General features: G+C 59.9%; 2 protein-coding genes across 2 annotated transcripts; one reads left to right on the top strand and one right to left on the bottom strand.

Moving 5' to 3' along the window:
• Positions 1-1466: 1466 nt before the first annotated feature.
• Positions 1467-5691, bottom strand: CHRNB2 (cholinergic receptor nicotinic beta 2 subunit). The gene is made up of 6 exons (XM_049806367.1): positions 5092-5691; positions 4303-4448; positions 4148-4192; positions 3649-3758; positions 2572-3532; positions 1467-1821 (listed from the first exon to the last, which is right to left on the bottom strand). Exons 1-6 carry the CDS (start codon positions 5132-5134, stop codon positions 1651-1653), a joined length of 1476 nt encoding a protein of 491 aa, XP_049662324.1. The 5' UTR covers positions 5135-5691; the 3' UTR covers positions 1467-1650.
• A 254-nt stretch (positions 5692-5945) lies between these two features.
• On the top strand, positions 5946-14664 carry UBE2Q1 (ubiquitin conjugating enzyme E2 Q1). Its single transcript, XM_049805842.1, has 13 exons — positions 5946-6319; positions 7678-7782; positions 8128-8232; positions 8571-8621; positions 10739-10879; positions 11459-11543; positions 12023-12083; positions 12626-12716; positions 12818-12876; positions 13169-13217; positions 13463-13558; positions 13724-13790; positions 14239-14664. Exons 1-13 carry the CDS (start codon positions 6035-6037, stop codon positions 14268-14270), a joined length of 1227 nt encoding a protein of 408 aa, XP_049661799.1. The 5' UTR covers positions 5946-6034; the 3' UTR covers positions 14271-14664.
• The last annotated feature ends 1316 nt before the right edge of the window (positions 14665-15980 follow it).

The raw sequence follows: 15980 nt of genomic DNA, 5'->3' as shown, positions 1-15980 counted from the left end.
CAGGAAAGGATGCCAGTGGGCAGATGTGCTATGGCCGAGCAGGTTAAACGCTTGCTGAAAGGCTGGCTGTCATGGGCTCACCCTGCCTGCAGCTGCCAGATGGCACTCGGACACTGACTGCGGCGCAGAGCTGCAAAGGGTGGCAACAGCCTTGGCATCCTGCTCTCCCCTGCGCAAGGAGCAGGGCCCCGGTGGCAGCGATGGCACAAGGACAGAGTTGGGGGCTCCTGTCTGTGGTGGCCCCTCCTTCATGCTGCTGGCTGCTCAGGGTGCTGTGCCTGGGGCTTTTGGGGCTCCTGCTGTGCTATCTGCACCCTCCTGCTCTCCTGGGACTTGTGGGTCTCTGCCCCCCACCGGGGTGCAGCAGGACCCCCCAGTCCTGCACTCACCCAGGGCTGCACCAACAGCAGAGGGGCTGCAGAGGTGGGACAAAGCAGGACAAGCCCTGGCGCAGGGCTGGTTTAGGGGCAAAGCTTTTAACATTTAAGTATTGGGGCAGGCCACTGAGAGGAGGAGGTCAAGGAGCATCAGCTGGAGCAGCCTGGGATTTCTCTGGCTGGGTGAAGTGCTGGGATTTAAATTAATTTCTAGCGTGCGGCTTCCCCTGGCACTGTGTGCTGCCAGCCCCCGTCTGTGCCACACTCCCCCCAGCATGAAGGATTAGTGGTATTTATAGCAAACGCTCCATTTCAATTTTCCCCGATGAGGCCAATTCCTGCCGGCGAGGGAGAGCAGGGGAAGTGCTGCCGCTGCTGCCGGACTGGCCAAGGCTGCCAACCCGGCACACCGGCTCCCCTGCGTGACCGGTGGCGGGGGCCTGGCTGCCGGCTGCTCCGGGCTCGAGTTGCAATGGATTTGTATTTTCCTTTCCCCTGCACAATTCATCTCGTGGCTGCTCTTGGCTCCAGTGCACCGAGCCTGGAGTTGAGCAGGGGACAGTGGCACTGTCGCAGCCTGGACCGGCCTCTGGCGCTTGCTGCCCTAGCCCTGCCTGCAGGTAGGACCTAAAAATAGCATCCTCCTGCCTGGTACACGCGCTCACCTCGAGGAGCCAGAGCAGAGCAGTCCCATCCTCCTCCCCATGCCTCTGTTCCTGCTGCATCCTGAGGCTCTGCCCGGCTCCTGGGAGCCCAAGAAATGTGCAGGGGTCTGGCAGGGCTTGGGGGGCTGCCCCTAGGGGCTGCGGCACCTGCCTCCGGCCCTGCATGGCCCTGCGTTGTTGCATTGGTGGGAGGAGATGCGGCGAGCAGCCGGTGCGCCCAGGAGCATGGGAGGGAGCCAGGAGCATCCCCGTGGGGCCAGTTTCATGCTGCTGCACTCCCTCCTTCAGCTATTGGGATTTTGCTCCTCCAGAGCCAATTATTCCCTAGCTTTTTCCCTTGGTCATAGGGAGCGAGAGCCCATCCCAGCCCCAGCTGCATCCTGGTCCCTCCTGCCCATGGGGAGTGGTGCAGGATGAAATGACACTAAATTGAACCAGCCCCCTCCTGTGTGAGTATTTATTGGTTTGCAGTGGCTGCCTGGAGCCCAGCACCCAGCTCTGGCCCTGGGACCGGCTGGCCCGTGGCTTGGTGGCTGGGAGAGGGTGCAGAGCTCAGGGTCCCTCGCTGTCCCTGGGGCCGGCGGGGAGGGCAGGCGACCACCCGGGCGCTATTTGGAGGTGGGGGTGCCCTGGCCGAGCTGCAGCAGGGAGTTGGTGGCGTAGTTCTGGAAGAGGGGCTGGAGAAACATGCCGACGGTGCCGAAGACACAGACGAAGACGAAGATCCATAAGAAGAGACGGTCGATGACCATGGCCACGTACTTCCAGTCCTCGCTCACCTGCGTGGGGCCGGAAGAGATGCCAGGTGGGGCCGAGGCCTCCAGCATCACCCAGTGCTGCCTGTGCCGCTCCTGGCAGGCAGCTGGACTGAGAGCTCAGCGGTCCACAGAGCTCCAAATCTGCTCCCTCAGCACTGCAGCTCCTGGGGCTGCCTGCCAGCCCACCATGAACCCCGCAGAGCTCGTTCCCCCCACTGCTACCCAGACCACCAAGCCCAGGAAATTTATCTCCCTGGTGACCTGAGCTGGGGGCAGCGGGCAGCATCCCCTGGCCCTGCAGCCCCATCTGGGGCCGGCTCTGCCAAAACCTGCAGCCTCACAGTGCCCCACAGGGTCAGGCCTCCCAGGAGCCTCCTGGGTTTCCAGAGCAACTGCTCTGGGTTGGGGCTGCAGCAGTGGGTCAGGGGCCCAGGCAGGGGTTGCAGGGGGTCCCCAGGCATGGGGCTGGGCAGGGATCCCCTTGGTGCCTGTGCATGTCCCTTCCTGGGAAGCAACTGTGCACCAGCAAATGCTCTGCACCCTACAGCTATGTATGCACATCACAGTCCTGCCTGCATCCTGCAGCCCTGCCTGCACCCCACAGCCCTGCACCCCGCAGCCCTGCCTGCATCCTGCAGCCCTGCCTGCACCCCACAGCTCTGCCCGCACCCCACAGCCCTGCCCACCCCCAGCAGCCCTGCCCACCCCCAGCAGCCCTGCTCACAGCCCTGCCCGCCTCACCATGCGCTGCCCGCCCTTGCCCTGACTCACACTCTGGTCGTCGTCCTCGCTGCGCATGTGGTCAGCGATGAAGCGCACGCCGTCCACCGCCTCTTCCAGCCCGCAGGCACAGCCAGCCGCAGGGGCTGGCGCCTGCCCCTGCTGCTCCCGGTAGCCATTGAGCCCCTCAGCCTTGGCAGCACCAGGGTTGGCGTAGCAGGTGCAGGCGCGGGCACCAGCCTGGAGGAAGAGGGTGGCGGTGGCGGCACGCTCCTGGGTGTGCCGGCGCTGGCGCAGGCGCTGGCGTGCACAGTTCTGCCGCGGCTGCTTCATGAAGAGCAGTGCCGGGAGCTTGCGGAGGAAGAGGGTGCGGACCCAAGGTGGCATGGTGTGCGTGGTGGGTGAGCGGTGGTGCACATTGAGGACGCAGACGCTGGTGACGATGGAGAAGGTCACCAGCACCATGGTGAACATAAGGTACTTGCCCACTAGTGGCACGTCCAGCGACGTGGGTGGCACAATCTTGGAGATGAGCAGCAGGAAGACGGTGAGGGCGAGCAGGACGGAGATGCAGAGCGTCATCTTCTCGCCGCAGTCGGACGGGAGGTAGAAGACGAGGATGGCCAGGGAGGTGATGAGAATGCAGGGGATGATGAGGTTGATGGTGTAGAAGAGCGGCTTGCGCCGGATGATGAAGTCGTAGGTGATGTCCACGTAGGTGGAGTCATCGGGATTCTCATTGCGGCGTCCCGGCAGTGCCACGATGTCCCACTCGCCGCTGGGCGTGAAGTCATCCAGGCTGGCCACCTCACTCTTCAGCACCAGGTCAATCTCAGTGCGGTCATAGGTCCAGGAGCGGAACTTCATGGTGCAGTTCTGCTGGTCGAAGGGGAAGTGCTTCACCTCGATCTTGCATGCACTCTTGTAGATGGCTGGCGGCAGCCAGAAGATGCTGCCATCGTAGGAGATCACCGCATTGGAGTAGAAGGAGACCTCGTACATCCCATCAGCACTGGGGTGAAGGGATGCGCCATCAGCCCTGGCCCTGCCCCAGCTGTGCAACGGCACCGCCCTGAGCCCTGGGTGGGGCTGGGGCACACACTGCCCCCCCCCAAGAAAACCACCTACTTGTTGTAGAGCACCACATCGGGCAGCCAGATGTGCTTGGAGGGCAGGCGGACTTTCTTCATGTTGTCAAAATCCTCCGGCTTCCAGGTGAGGCGGTAGTCTTCCCACTCCTGTGGGTGGGCAGGCAGGCTCAGCTCGGCCAGGCCGTGGGTAGGGGCGGGGTCAGGGCAGGGTGGGCATGGGGATCCCACACAGGGTGTATGGGGGGGACCGGGGTGGGGGGGCGGTCAGATCATGGTGGCTATGGGGGTCCCACCCAGGGTATATAGTGGGGCGGGTAGGGGGTCAGAACTGGGTGGACATGGGGGTCCCACAGAGGGTGTATGGGAAGGCTCAGGTTGGGGGGGATCAGGGCAGGGTGGACATGGGGGTCCCACACAGGGTGTATGGAGAGCCCCGGGGCAGGGTGCAGGGGAGGTGCAGGGCAGGGTGCGGGGGGGCCGCAGGGCAGGGTGGACACGGGGGGTCCCGGGGCCATGGCGGAGTGCAGGGCTCCCACCTGCGTCAGCCAGACATTGGTGGTCATGATCTGCTCCCGCTCGTGCTGCGGAGACAACGGCGGCTGGTTACTTGGTGTGCCGGGGGCGGGGGGGGAGGCTGCAGGGCCCCCTCCCTTTCCCGGTGGATGGGGGAGCAGAGCCCCGGCCAACTCACCACGCTGATGAGCTGCGCCAGCGACACCATCAGCTGCACGGTCACCAGCTCGGAGCCGTTGGTCGCCGGCCGGATCAGCTTGTTGTAGCGCGCGGGGTCCAGCAGATACTCAACCAGCCGCTCCTCCGTGTCCGTGCACAGGCTCCCTGGGGCGCAGCAGGAGGCTGAGCCCCACGGTGGCGGCCAGGGCTCCCCGGGAGCGTCCAGACCCCCCCCCACACCTCCCCAGGGCTGAGCCTGTGCCCACCCCGGGGGTCTGGGCCTGGCGGCTCGAGGGCGGGTGTGGGGGTTGAGGGTGTCACAGCCGCGTGCAGGCTGCTCCCAGGGCAGGGGGGTTTGCGGGGGGGGAAGGGGGGGGCCTGGGGGGCCTCGGTGCCTGGGAAGGAGCAGCTGCGGGAGGGTGGGGGCAGGGCCTGCAGCCCCGGTGCTGCCGGACGGCGAGACTGCAGCTGCGTGTGTCCCCCCGCCCGTCCCTGCCTGCCCCCCGGCACCGCCCCGGCCGAGCCGTTCGGGCAGCCGGAGCCCCCGGGCCCGGCGGTGCCGCGGTGCCCCGGAGCGGGGGGGGCGGGGGGGGGCGGGGAGCACCGGGACCACCGCCGGGCCGGGACAGCGGGGGGCACCAGCACCGCAGCGGGGCCGGTACCGGGTCCATGCCGGTCCTGTGCGGGGTCGGTACCGGGGCGGCGGCGGAGGGACCTGTGCGACAGGCGCAGCCCCAGGGACCGACCCGCTCCCCTCCCCGCCGGTGCCGGTGCCCGCCTCCCCCCGCCCCGGGCTCCCGGTACTTACGTCTGAGGGCGGCGAGGAGGCAGAGGACGCGAAGCAGCGCCATGGGGGCGGCCCGCTGCCGGTGCCGCTGCCGGTGCCGCTGCCGGTGCCGCTGCCCGGGCGCTGTCCCCGGTGCTGCCCGCGCTCTCCGCGGTGCTGGAGCCGGCGGCGGCGGCCCGGGCGGGGCGGCCCCGGGCGGGAGGCGGTGCCGGGCGCTGCGCCGGGGCCGCCCCGCGCTCCCCGCTTCGTCGCCGTCACCGCCGCCGTCAGCGGCCCCGGGGCCGCCCCTGCCTCCGCCCCGCCGCGCCCAGGGGACACCGGGGGAGCAGGGGACACCGCGGGGGGGGGGGGCTCCCACGACTCTACGCACCTGCGGGGTCCAGCCCCCGCCGCCCCCAGTCCCTGCACGGTCCCAGCGGGGCGGGGGAGCCTCGGGTCGGGAACCGAGGGGGGAGCGGAGGCCGGGCTGGGGGTGGGGGAGAAGCTCCGAGGCAGATCCCGGGCCCCGGCGCCCCCCCGGCCCCGCCACACACGGGGGAGGGTGTCTCGGGCCGCGGGACCCCCCCCCGGACCTCAGGGACCGCTAACCACCCCCCCCAGGGCTCCAGCCCCCACCGTGCCCCCCCGCCCCCCGCCGGTGCCTTCCGTGCCCCGCCCCCCCCCGCCGGTGCCCCCCAGCCCCAGGCCACCACGTGACCCACACGTGACCCCTCCCGACCAGGGGCGGGGCTCTCCCTTCCCGTTCGCCCCGCCCCCTCACTTTCCGGAGCGCCTCCCTGGCGTCACTTCCGGCTTGGCGGCGCCTCGCCCAGTTCCGCGACCGCTTCCGGCGGTTGAGGCCCCGCCCCTTCCGCTGGTGACGGGAGGGGTCACTTCCGGAGAGCGGGGCCGTCCCGCCGCCATCTTGGGCCGGCTCCGGGGGCTGCGGCGGCGGCGGCGGCGGAGTGGGTCCCTCCATGGGAAGATGCAGCGGGCGGGGCCGGAGGAGGCGGCGGGGTCGCAGGCGGCGGCGGGGGGACCCGGGCGGAGCGGGGCCGAGGTGGCGGCGGCCCCCGCCGGGCGGCTCCTGAGGCGGGAGCTGCGGCTGCTCGAGTCCATCTTCCACCGGGGCCACGAGCGGTTCCGCATCGGCAGCGCCTGCCCCGACGAGATCAGCTGCGAGTTCGTCCCGGGGGCCGGAGCCCGCGCCGGTGCCTCCGGTTCCCGGGGGCCGCCGCCGGGGCCCGTCCGCATCCACTGCAACATCACGGTGAGGCCCGAGGGAGGGCACCGGCCCGCTGCGGCGGGGTGGGGGGACACCGGCGGGAGCGGCTTTGGGACGGAGAGGCCGCACCGACCCGCCTCGGGGAGCCGACCGAAGCGGGGACCAGGGCTGCCGGCCATTGGGCGACCGCGGCCCGTTGGAACCCGGCGGCGTTGCGGGGACCGGCCCGGCCCATGTGGCTTGGGGCGAGCTGGGCCCGGGCCCCGCCGTCCCCCGGGGTGGCCGGGACTGGCCGCGGGGCATGGGGGGGACTGAGGCCGGGCTCAGGCGGCCATGGGGGGAGCTGCCTCCGGCCCCCCACCTTCCCCGGGACCCTGTGCGTGGGATGCAGGCCGCACTCGGGCCCTGAGCTCCATGGAGCTTCCACCACCAGGAGTACAAACCCCGGAGCCTTCATGCCCGACCGGTGGGCACAGGCAGCGCCAGGGGTAACATGGGCTGCTCTTGCCGTCCTGATGACCCCTTCCTCCCCTATGCGAAACTCTGTGCACCCCTTTTTCCTGCTTGGCCCGGGCTTTTTTTTTGAGGGGGGCTTCCCAGGTGGCCCTGACCGGTGATGCTTGGAGGAGGGGGTACTTGTGGCCTCAGCATCGTCGGGCTCTTCGCATCCGCTGTGGCTCATCCTCGCCTGGGTTTTAGGGGATCCTGATTGAGGGTAGGTTTGCAGTGGGGCACAGATCCTATCTCTCGTGGCGAGTTACAGCTGGGGTTGCAGCTCCAGATGAGGAGTGGCAGAGTGTGGAAAGCCCCCGGTGCAGATGCTGAACAGGGCCGGTGTCTGTGATTTTCCAGAGGGGCAACTTGGGAGCATTGTCAAAGGCTGTCAGCAGCTTTGCCATAGATTAAAGGTGCCTGCTTGGCATCTGCCCCTGTGCGGGTGCTGTCGGGTCGTGCACGCCTGATTCTTCTCCTGCAGCGCTTCTGGTCCAGAGCTGGCAAGGCGAGAGGCCTGCAGGGCAGCATAAAACACCCTTGGTGTCCTGCCTTAACTGCTTTCCCACCCCCAAGGGCCCCAGTGACCAAAGGGGAGGGCAAAGCGTCACCACCCTCCATCTTCCACCCCACTCCGCCGGGCTGGGGGGAAGCGGCACATTGCTGAGCCGCAACAGCGTGGTTGGAGCAAGGGTTTGTTTTGCCCTTGCCCTCGGCATTAGCCTGGAGGGTGGATGCAGTCACTTGCGGGCTGTTCCGCTGATCTCTGCGGTCTGGAGGGATGTGTTTGTGGGAGAAGTGGGGCTGCAGCTCCCTGTCCTGCCTGGTTCGCTGCTCTGTTCCCTGCCAGCTGCATCGGTGGGACAGATGCAGTTGCAGCAGCACAAACATCACCTTTTCCTTCTCTCCAGGAGTCTTATCCAGCTGTTCCCCCGATATGGTCTGTGGAGTCGGACGATCCGAACCTGGCAGCTATCCTGGAGAGGCTGGTGGAAGTCAGGAAAGGAAACACGCTGGTGAGGGGACACTGCGTGGGGAGAGGGGAGAGGTGGGGAGAGGCTGGCTGCTTCAGGAGGGTAAAATCCTTGCTGCATGACTCCAACCACCTGAGGCAGGGGGTACGTCTGGTCTAATAAGGGTTCAGGAAATTTGGGATTAGTAGTTCTGTCTTCTTTTGAATTTTATGCTGGGGTGTGATTTCCCCCCCCACCCCTCCATGTCCACTGCTGCTTGGAGCAGGAAGGGGCAGCCTCTGGGCATTTGCTCGCTCATTTGTGAGGGAAAGTGTGGCAGCTAAGCTGACACTTAGCTTGGCGTATGGGTCTCTGCAATTCTCTGACACTTGTCTGATTTCTGGACAGCTTTTGCAGCACCTGAAGCGAATAATCTCTGACCTGTGCAAACTCTACAACCTCCCCCAACATCCAGATGTTGAAATGTTGGACCAGCCTCTGCCGGCAGAACAGGTGAGTGACTCGGGAGGAGACTTTTTAAGCTCATAAAACGAGTTTCCTGGAGTTTGCTTTAGAGGCTGAGGCTTCCTAATCCCTGAAGGAGGAATGCAGCAGGCGAGATGTTCATCTCTTCTCCCTGGGGTGGATTCCTGTCCTGGGTGATGCCAGCCTGCTCTGTTGGGCCTCTGGTGTAGGTTCCTGTGAAGGTTCTTGGCTTCACTCTGCTTTTAACTTGGTTCTGCTTGTAAATCCCTGTTTAACCTTGCCTCAGAAGGGTCTGGGAAGGCAGGAGAGCCTCGCCACAGGAAGCTGACAGTGCAATCTTCGTCTCTGTCCTTTTGTCCCTGCAGACCACACAGGAAGAGGTGTCCTCTGAAGAGGAAGATGAAGAGATGCCAGAGGTAAGTACCGCCTCGCCGTATGAGGAAGTACACCGGAGAGCTGAGCACAGGGAGATGCCTGCTGAAAGGTGCGAGGGCACGGGGATTGTGTCTGGGAGGAGCTTGTGGAGTCCAGACAGGGAAGAGCCTGCTGTTTGGGTTGAAGCCTAGATTGTTCTCAGTGTTTCACTGCTGGGGACCCAGGTCCTGAGCCATGGATGGGAGTGATGTGTTCACAAATCACAGGGGACTGCAGCAGCTGAGAGGTGTAGCCGTGGCCTCCAAATGCATGCAGACAAGCTGAGAGTGGAGCCCCTTGGACAATTTCTCTCTCGGCTCACGCTGCTGTGCTCTAGAGCCTGAAATTTACACACGAGCGGTGGGATTTCCGCGTTGCCATTGCTGGCAGGGAAATCACACCATGAAAATGGAACTCCCACAGAGAGGATTAGGTAGGATGGCTGAGCATGTGAGCGAGCTAATTGGCAGGAGTGGCAGAGTCAACCATACTTCACTGCAGGCTGCGAATATCATGCTGCAAAACCCACAGGCTTTGGTTGTTTGGTTTGTGGTTTAGAGATCTCTATAAGTGGGTGGAATAATCTTGAATCTCCATGGTGACGTTTAGTGATGCCTCGCACGCTTCTGGGGTGTGAGAGGCATGGGCACCAAGTCAGCAGCACTGCAGAATCTGGAGGCAGGTCACTTAGCAGCAGCATGCCTGGCAGTTGTTGGGGTTTTTGCAAAGTTAATAGCTTGCTAAATCAAGGATGTCGTTCACCATGGTCCCTGGAGAAAATGAGGAGGCTTAAACTGGTACCAGCGTAACCTTGCATATCTGCAAACTTGCTGCTTTGTGGCAAATTTGTGGTCTGTGAGTTCTCCTGCTCCTGTGGACTGGAAGGAAATCCTTGGAAACTGAGTGTTCCCCCTCATGCTTTCTGCTAACACCATGCATCGTTGTGCAGGGACAACGCTTTCACTTAGAGCAAAGGTTTCTTGCTGAGCAGTTGGATTTGCTGGGCTGTCAGAAGAGCAGAGCAGCAGAGCCGTGCCCTGGTGCAGAGATGCATTATGCAGGTTAATCCACTCGAGGGATTTTCTAGGAGGATCTATTTTCCTATGTGATAGTCTAAAAATGTCAAAGCCTTTCCAAAAATGCTGCTCATCCAGAATAGCAGCAGCTAGCTTGGAGAGGCCAAAGTAAACACTTGTTCAGAGGAATTAATACCAGCCCTGGAGCTGTGTGTACCCGCAGCCATTTGCAGGCAGCTTCCAGGTAGCTGAACCCCAAGTGCAGTAGTCGCTGTGCATGGCGAGAGATCTCTGCAGTGGCCCCTGACTGCTGCGACTGTTTTTACTGGTTATTAATATTGGGGTCTTGTACACATCAGCCTGACAAGTGTTGTGGAAAGGAATGAGGGGCAGAGCCTCTGCTGGGGTTAGGGAGAGCGTCAGGGGTGTGCTATGCAGGGGGGAGCTGAGCTGATTTACAAGGAGCCTCCAGACACACTGTGAAACTTCACATCTTTTTGAGGGGAAAACATCCTGCACCACTGAATTTTTTGTGTGAGGGTCTCCTTCACATGCCAGTGACCTGTGTTTGTGTTGGTTTTTTTTGCTTGTGAAGGGGAAACAACATAGCCCAGCAGTATTGTGTCAAGTGTCTGCAAATTGTTCCAGCCATCCAGAAAGGTGGCACAGGGCTGTTTGAGCCACGTGCGTGCTGAGATTCGAGTGCCCTTCAATTGCATGGGGCTCATTGGGGAGCATATATAAGATTAATGGCTAATTATAAACAGGCGTGAGAGCTGGCAGGGAAGAATTTGGCAAACAAAGAGCCTGTATGAGCCCAATTTAATTCTGGAAGAGGAAGTGTGCTGCTCTGCCTGCTGTCTTTGTTATGGGAGGGCGGCAGGGGCCCAGTGGCTGAAGTTTCTTCACTGAGCATGCCCAGGCCTTGTGTCTTCCGCCACATTTGTGCCTTGGATCAGGGCTTGGGACTTACTGTGGAGAGTTGAGACAACTGGAGAGTTGCACTGGGAATCCTTCCTGGTTTAGGGCAGCTTCCATCCACAGTACTTCCAGCAGGGAAGAGTGAAGACTTGTCTCTACCAGTTCTTCTCTCCCTTTCCCAGGACACTGAGGACTTGGACCACTATGAGATGAAAGAGGAAGAGCCAGCAGATGGGAAGAAGACAGAGGATGAAGGCATTGGGAAGGAAAACCTGGCCATTTTAGAGAAAATAAAAAAGAACCAGAGGCAAGATTACTTAAATGTACGTGTCGCCCGGCGGGATGGTGGGTTGGGGAAGCAGAGGGACCCAAGGGTGAGAGCGATGGAGGCACCTGCTAGCCCTAAATCAAAGGGGCTGTCTCTGGCCAAAGGTACAGCAGTGGCTCTCAGGGGCTGGCATGGCTGATGCAGAGAAGTCTGTGAACTGCCTGTGCAGCTCAGGGAAGTAAGTGTGGGCCTCGGGTGCTGAGGCATTGGTGCTATGTGGGGCAGCCTTCCTGCCAGTGAGATCTGGGGTTCCCCTCTGCTCCCAGGAGCTGCACCCTACTTTGGGCCGTGGAGATGGCTGGTAGGTTGTGCTTATATACTCCTGGGCTCAGATTCTTACACAGTTGAGAGGGCACGGAGGGGTTTCTGCTGCAGCTGCACTGCCTGAGGTGGCGTATTTGGGGCAAGGGAAGTTGCTGTAGGGGGAAAGGGGAAGACTGAGAGGTGGGGGACATGGTATGGTCTAGTTTAGAGGCTGGACGAGAGTTCTAGCTCAGGTGTTGGCCTCGTAAAGCAATGGTCATGGTGGGTGCAGTGTAACAATGCAACTTCCCTCCTCCCAAATTACTTGTAGGGTGCAGTGTCTGGGTCTGTGCAGGCCACCGACCGGCTAATGAAGGAGCTCAGGGATATTTACCGATCACCAAGTTTCAAGGGCGGTAAGTACTGCGGGGAGCTTGAGGGAAGGGGCTGCTGTTCGTGCCAGGGTTTTCCTCATTGTTCTGGGTGGCACCTAATGGGCCTTAGAACTTTTCAGCTCTTCTCAGCTGGAGAGATCTCCAGCCTTCAGTGACTGTGGCTCTATCAAAAGCAAGCAAAACTGCTTTATCATCTCTGTTCCCTGCCAGTGCTGGATGGAACTGAGGAGTGTGCTGTGGGTGGGATGATTATCTGGCTTTGAGGGTGATGGTGGTCCTACCCTTTTCCCAAGCCAAAGGACTTGGGAAAGAGCAGTTGTAGGAAAACCGCTGCCCACAGGATGGTCCTTCTGGATAAGTGCTCCTTTTTGGGGGTGGGGTGTGTGTCTGTGCCAGGCTGGGGTTGTGCTGCAGGGCCAAGGGAATTTGAAATCTGGGTGGCGGCTTGACCCCCTGTTCAGTCTGTCCCTGTAGTGACACACCTCTTCTCTGCCTTGCAGGATACTATGCAGTTGAATTAGTGAACGACAGCCTGTACGATTGGAACGTCAAACTCCTGAAGTAGGTGGCATAGCTTGGGATAATGCAACTGTGGTGGATCTTGGTGGTGGGACCAAAATGTCCCTGTGAGCCAGAGGGGAAGTGAGCAGGGCAGGGGAGCACCTGGCAGACCTTGGGTTAGCCTCTCTCGGGCAGCTTGCTTGCTGTCTCCGCATCAGAAAGGAGATGACATCTCCAGAGAAACGTGAGATAATCTGAGGGCTCTGCAAGTCTGTCTGCTGTTCCTAGAGTCCTGGAAGAGGTGCATCAGACAAAACCCCGAGCTTTCACACCCTCCAGACACCAGTGCTGCCTTTTCCTTGGGCCAGGCAGTCTTTATTTTTAAGCTGGCAGCATGCAAAAAGGGTGTGATGGTCTTCTCTGCAAACCGGGAGCAGAATGCTGACAGCCTGTGCTGTCGCTGCCCTCTGGGTGAGAACCTGAGGGCCCACGTGGCAGCCAGGTTGTGCAGGTACAGTAGCTCTGGGGTTTGGTGGCAGTGAGCGTGGCCAACTTGAGGTGCATGACCTTGACTGTGACCCTCTGGGGTTTTCCTTTGGCAGGGTTGACGAGGACAGCGCTTTGCACAATGATCTCCAGATCCTCAAAGAGAAAGAAGGAACAGATTTCATCCTCCTAAACTTCTCCTTTAAAGTAAGGCTTCCCATACCTCCCCCTCCTCAAGATACGCCTGCCTCAGTGAGTCATCAGAGAAGATGTTTCTCAATGGCTTTGCTTCCCTTCTCTTGTTCCAGGATAACTTTCCTTTTGATCCACCGTTCGTAAGGGTCGTGTCACCGGTGCTGTCAGGGGGGTAAGTAACTGTTTGCCTGTCTCTGCTCGCTGAGGTCTCCAGCACTGCTTCCTGCAACAGTTTTTTCGCTAGGAGTTTATCCAGCACTGCCCAGTCTTGTTATCTCCCTGATACTGCAAAAGTAGCTCTCCTGGGAAACACAGATGAGGTGGTGGTTTTTGGTGGTTGTTTTTTTTTTTTGGTGCATTTTTCCATCTGAGATCTACTCTGACAAAATGGTTCATCTCTGGAGGAGCGGGCGGGTGAGGCAGTGTCTGTCTCTGACATAACTTTGCCCAATTCCTTCCCCAAGGTATGTTCTGGGTGGCGGTGCCATCTGCATGGAGCTACTTACAAAACAGGTAGGTACTGGCTGGTACGTGGACCTGGGTAGCTGCTATTGTCTGTCACGCTTTGTATTCCTGCTGCTCAGGCCTGCTGGCAGCCAAATCCTGCCTGTTCCCCTGGCTGGCAGCTGTCTGGCATGGCTTTGCAATGCCTGTGCCAGACTCAGGAAGGGGAACCCTTTCGTTGCTGTGGGGAAATGCAACCCCTGAGTGGGGGTCCTGTCCATGCTGGCCTCACTTTGTTGCGCTCTGTCCCTCAGGGCTGGAGCAGCGCGTACTCCATCGAGTCAGTGATTATGCAGATCAGCGCAACTCTGGTGAAAGGGAAAGCGCGAGTACAATTTGGAGCCAATAAGGTAGGGCCCAGTCAGTGTAAGAGAACTCGAGGAGTGGTTGGTAGTGGGATGGAGGCAGATGAGCGGACAAGCGGCTCTGGCAGCTTGGTTCGCATAGGGAAGACATGTGGGATGGCCTGTACTGGGTTCTAGCTGAACTGATGGTCGCCCTGTCTTTCCTTGCAGAATCAGTACAGCCTGACAAGAGCACAGCAGTCCTACAAGTCCCTGGTTCAGATCCACGAGAAGAATGGTAAGGGCTGAGGGAGAGGGTGTGCATTTCCTCTTGCTGGTCTGGGCTCCCCTAGGCTGAGTGTGCAGGCAAGCTGCTTGAGTTTTTTCTGCCCCAAGTGCAGAGATTACCTGGAGCAAGATGAGAGCTGGCAGTGGCAGCCGCTGTCTAATGCAGAGTGTGGGGCTGCAGCATCCCTCTGCCCTTCCCCACTGGTCAGTGCTGGGCTCCTTCAGCTATAACTAGAGACAGCTGTCTATAACTAGAGACAGCGCATCCTTGTCTGGGTGGTGTCGGGAAGTAACCCAGAGAGAAAGCCTCCTGGTAATCTGGGAGATGTGGCCCTTTGGAAGTGGGACATAGCGTGCTTGCACTGGTGCTTTCCGCAGCTTTTCCAGCTGTGCATTTCCAGGTGTAGGTTTGTGTTCCCCATGCAGCTTCATCCCTCACAGATCTCTTCTTGTTTCAGGCTGGTACACACCGCCCAAGGAGGACGGCTAGCATGGATGCTGCAGGACCAATCTGATTATCTTCTGGATGCTCTACTTGGATCTAAATGATGCCTCTTGGCTTTCTCCCAGGATGTAATAGCTTTGCCTGTTGCAGGACAATAATGGCTGTTAAAAACTCTAAATAAAACTGTGTAAGCAGTTGGACTGACCTAAAACACTTGCTGGACCCTTGCTAGCAGGCATTCTTGTTAAAACAAACTTTTGAGCCTCTTGTATCGCTGGAAACTTTTGACTCTACTCCAGTCTAGAGCGTCCTCCTTACCTATGCTATGGATTTAATTTATTTTCTTATTTCATGTACACTGCTTTTTTTTGTTACAGTGTATGATGGATGTGTATGGAAAATGTATCTTTGGAGAAAAATTACAGTTTGTTAATTTGAAGATGCTGGTCTGATTACTTCCCTGCCCCCCCCCCCCTCCCCCCAAGCTGCTGTTGGGTGGATCGTACCCTGCACTGGCAGCATCATGAAGCAAACTCCTTTGCAGTGGCTGTGCCACGCTGCATCTTCAGCCTGTGGTGGGTTGGTGGATGGAGCTGAGAGGCTGTGCTAGAAGTCGGGGCAGAGGAATGGCCCAGGCCTCTTGGTGTTGGCTGCAAAGCCCCAGGACAAGCCACGTAGGAGGGTCTGGAACAGCTGCCTTGGAAGAAGAAAACCAGAAAATGTTGTTTGGTTTTTTTGGTTGTTTTTTTTGTTTTTTTTTTTTTCAACAAGGGAGCAGGGCTTCTGTCCTCTCTACCCTAGAGCAAGAACAGACTTTTCTTTATAACCTGCAAACTTACACCTCTGGAAGTGGAGAGGGGAAGATCTGGAAGGCTTTCCTGTGTCCTGCTGTGGATGAGGGATTTGTGGGTGTATCCCAGGGCTGCCAGCTCTCACCTCAAACTTCTCCATGTCCTGTCTTGCCAAGGGGTAAGAGATGAGTGTCTCTCATTTTGCCCTGTCTCTCCCCGCTAACCACGTGTGGAGAAGAGAGAAGGTGGCTGAGTCCCTTGTACCTGTAATTGCTGTGCTATGCATGAAAGCTGCTGAGCGCAGGGGAGTGTGGGCAGTGCTGGATGCTCTCATCCCTGCCCAGGACTTGCTCCTGTAGCAAGGGGCCTGGTTCTGTAGGGTTTTATTTTATTTTTCCTTCTCAAGCCATCGTTCCTGCTTGGGTCAGTGCCACAGGGCTGAGCCCTGGCCCTTGGTGGAAGGTATTGCTGCAGTCATGCCCTGTTGCTTCAGTCCCTGTTCCTTGCTCAAATCCCTGCTGCTCTGGCTTGAGGCTGCTGGAAGGAGACGTAGATGTTGGAGCTCTTCTAACTTCTGGTGCTGTGTTCTTGGCTGGAGGGCATAGCTGACTCATTAGTGTCAAAGCTGGACCATCAGTATCAATTCAGTGTTTGAATAAAAGTTATTAGAAAATCAAAGGGCCTCAGAAGTCCATTATCTCCTCAGGCAGCTGTTCCTCTCTTTAGGCATTGTCCTGCTCCAAGCCTTGGAATAAAAAGGTGCTGTAGGAGAGGGATTACTGGTGGCTGCTCTGTGCTTTGCTGCAGGAGTGGCCCCGGCCTCGGCCAGGGATTATTTTTAAGTGCTTTGCTGAAGGACAGGAGGGTTTGTGATGCTGAGCAGCTCTGGCCTGCCCTGTGCTCTGTTCCTCTGCCCTGGACCAGCATCCAGCAGGGTCCTGGACCCTCCCCAGCCCTGCTCCTG

This window comes from Accipiter gentilis, chromosome 7 (assembly GCF_929443795.1).
Source record: "Accipiter gentilis chromosome 7, bAccGen1.1, whole genome shotgun sequence".
In the NCBI taxonomy this organism is placed as follows: domain Eukaryota; kingdom Metazoa; phylum Chordata; class Aves; order Accipitriformes; family Accipitridae; genus Astur; species Astur gentilis.
This window is presented reverse-complemented; position numbering and strand designations above follow the sequence as displayed.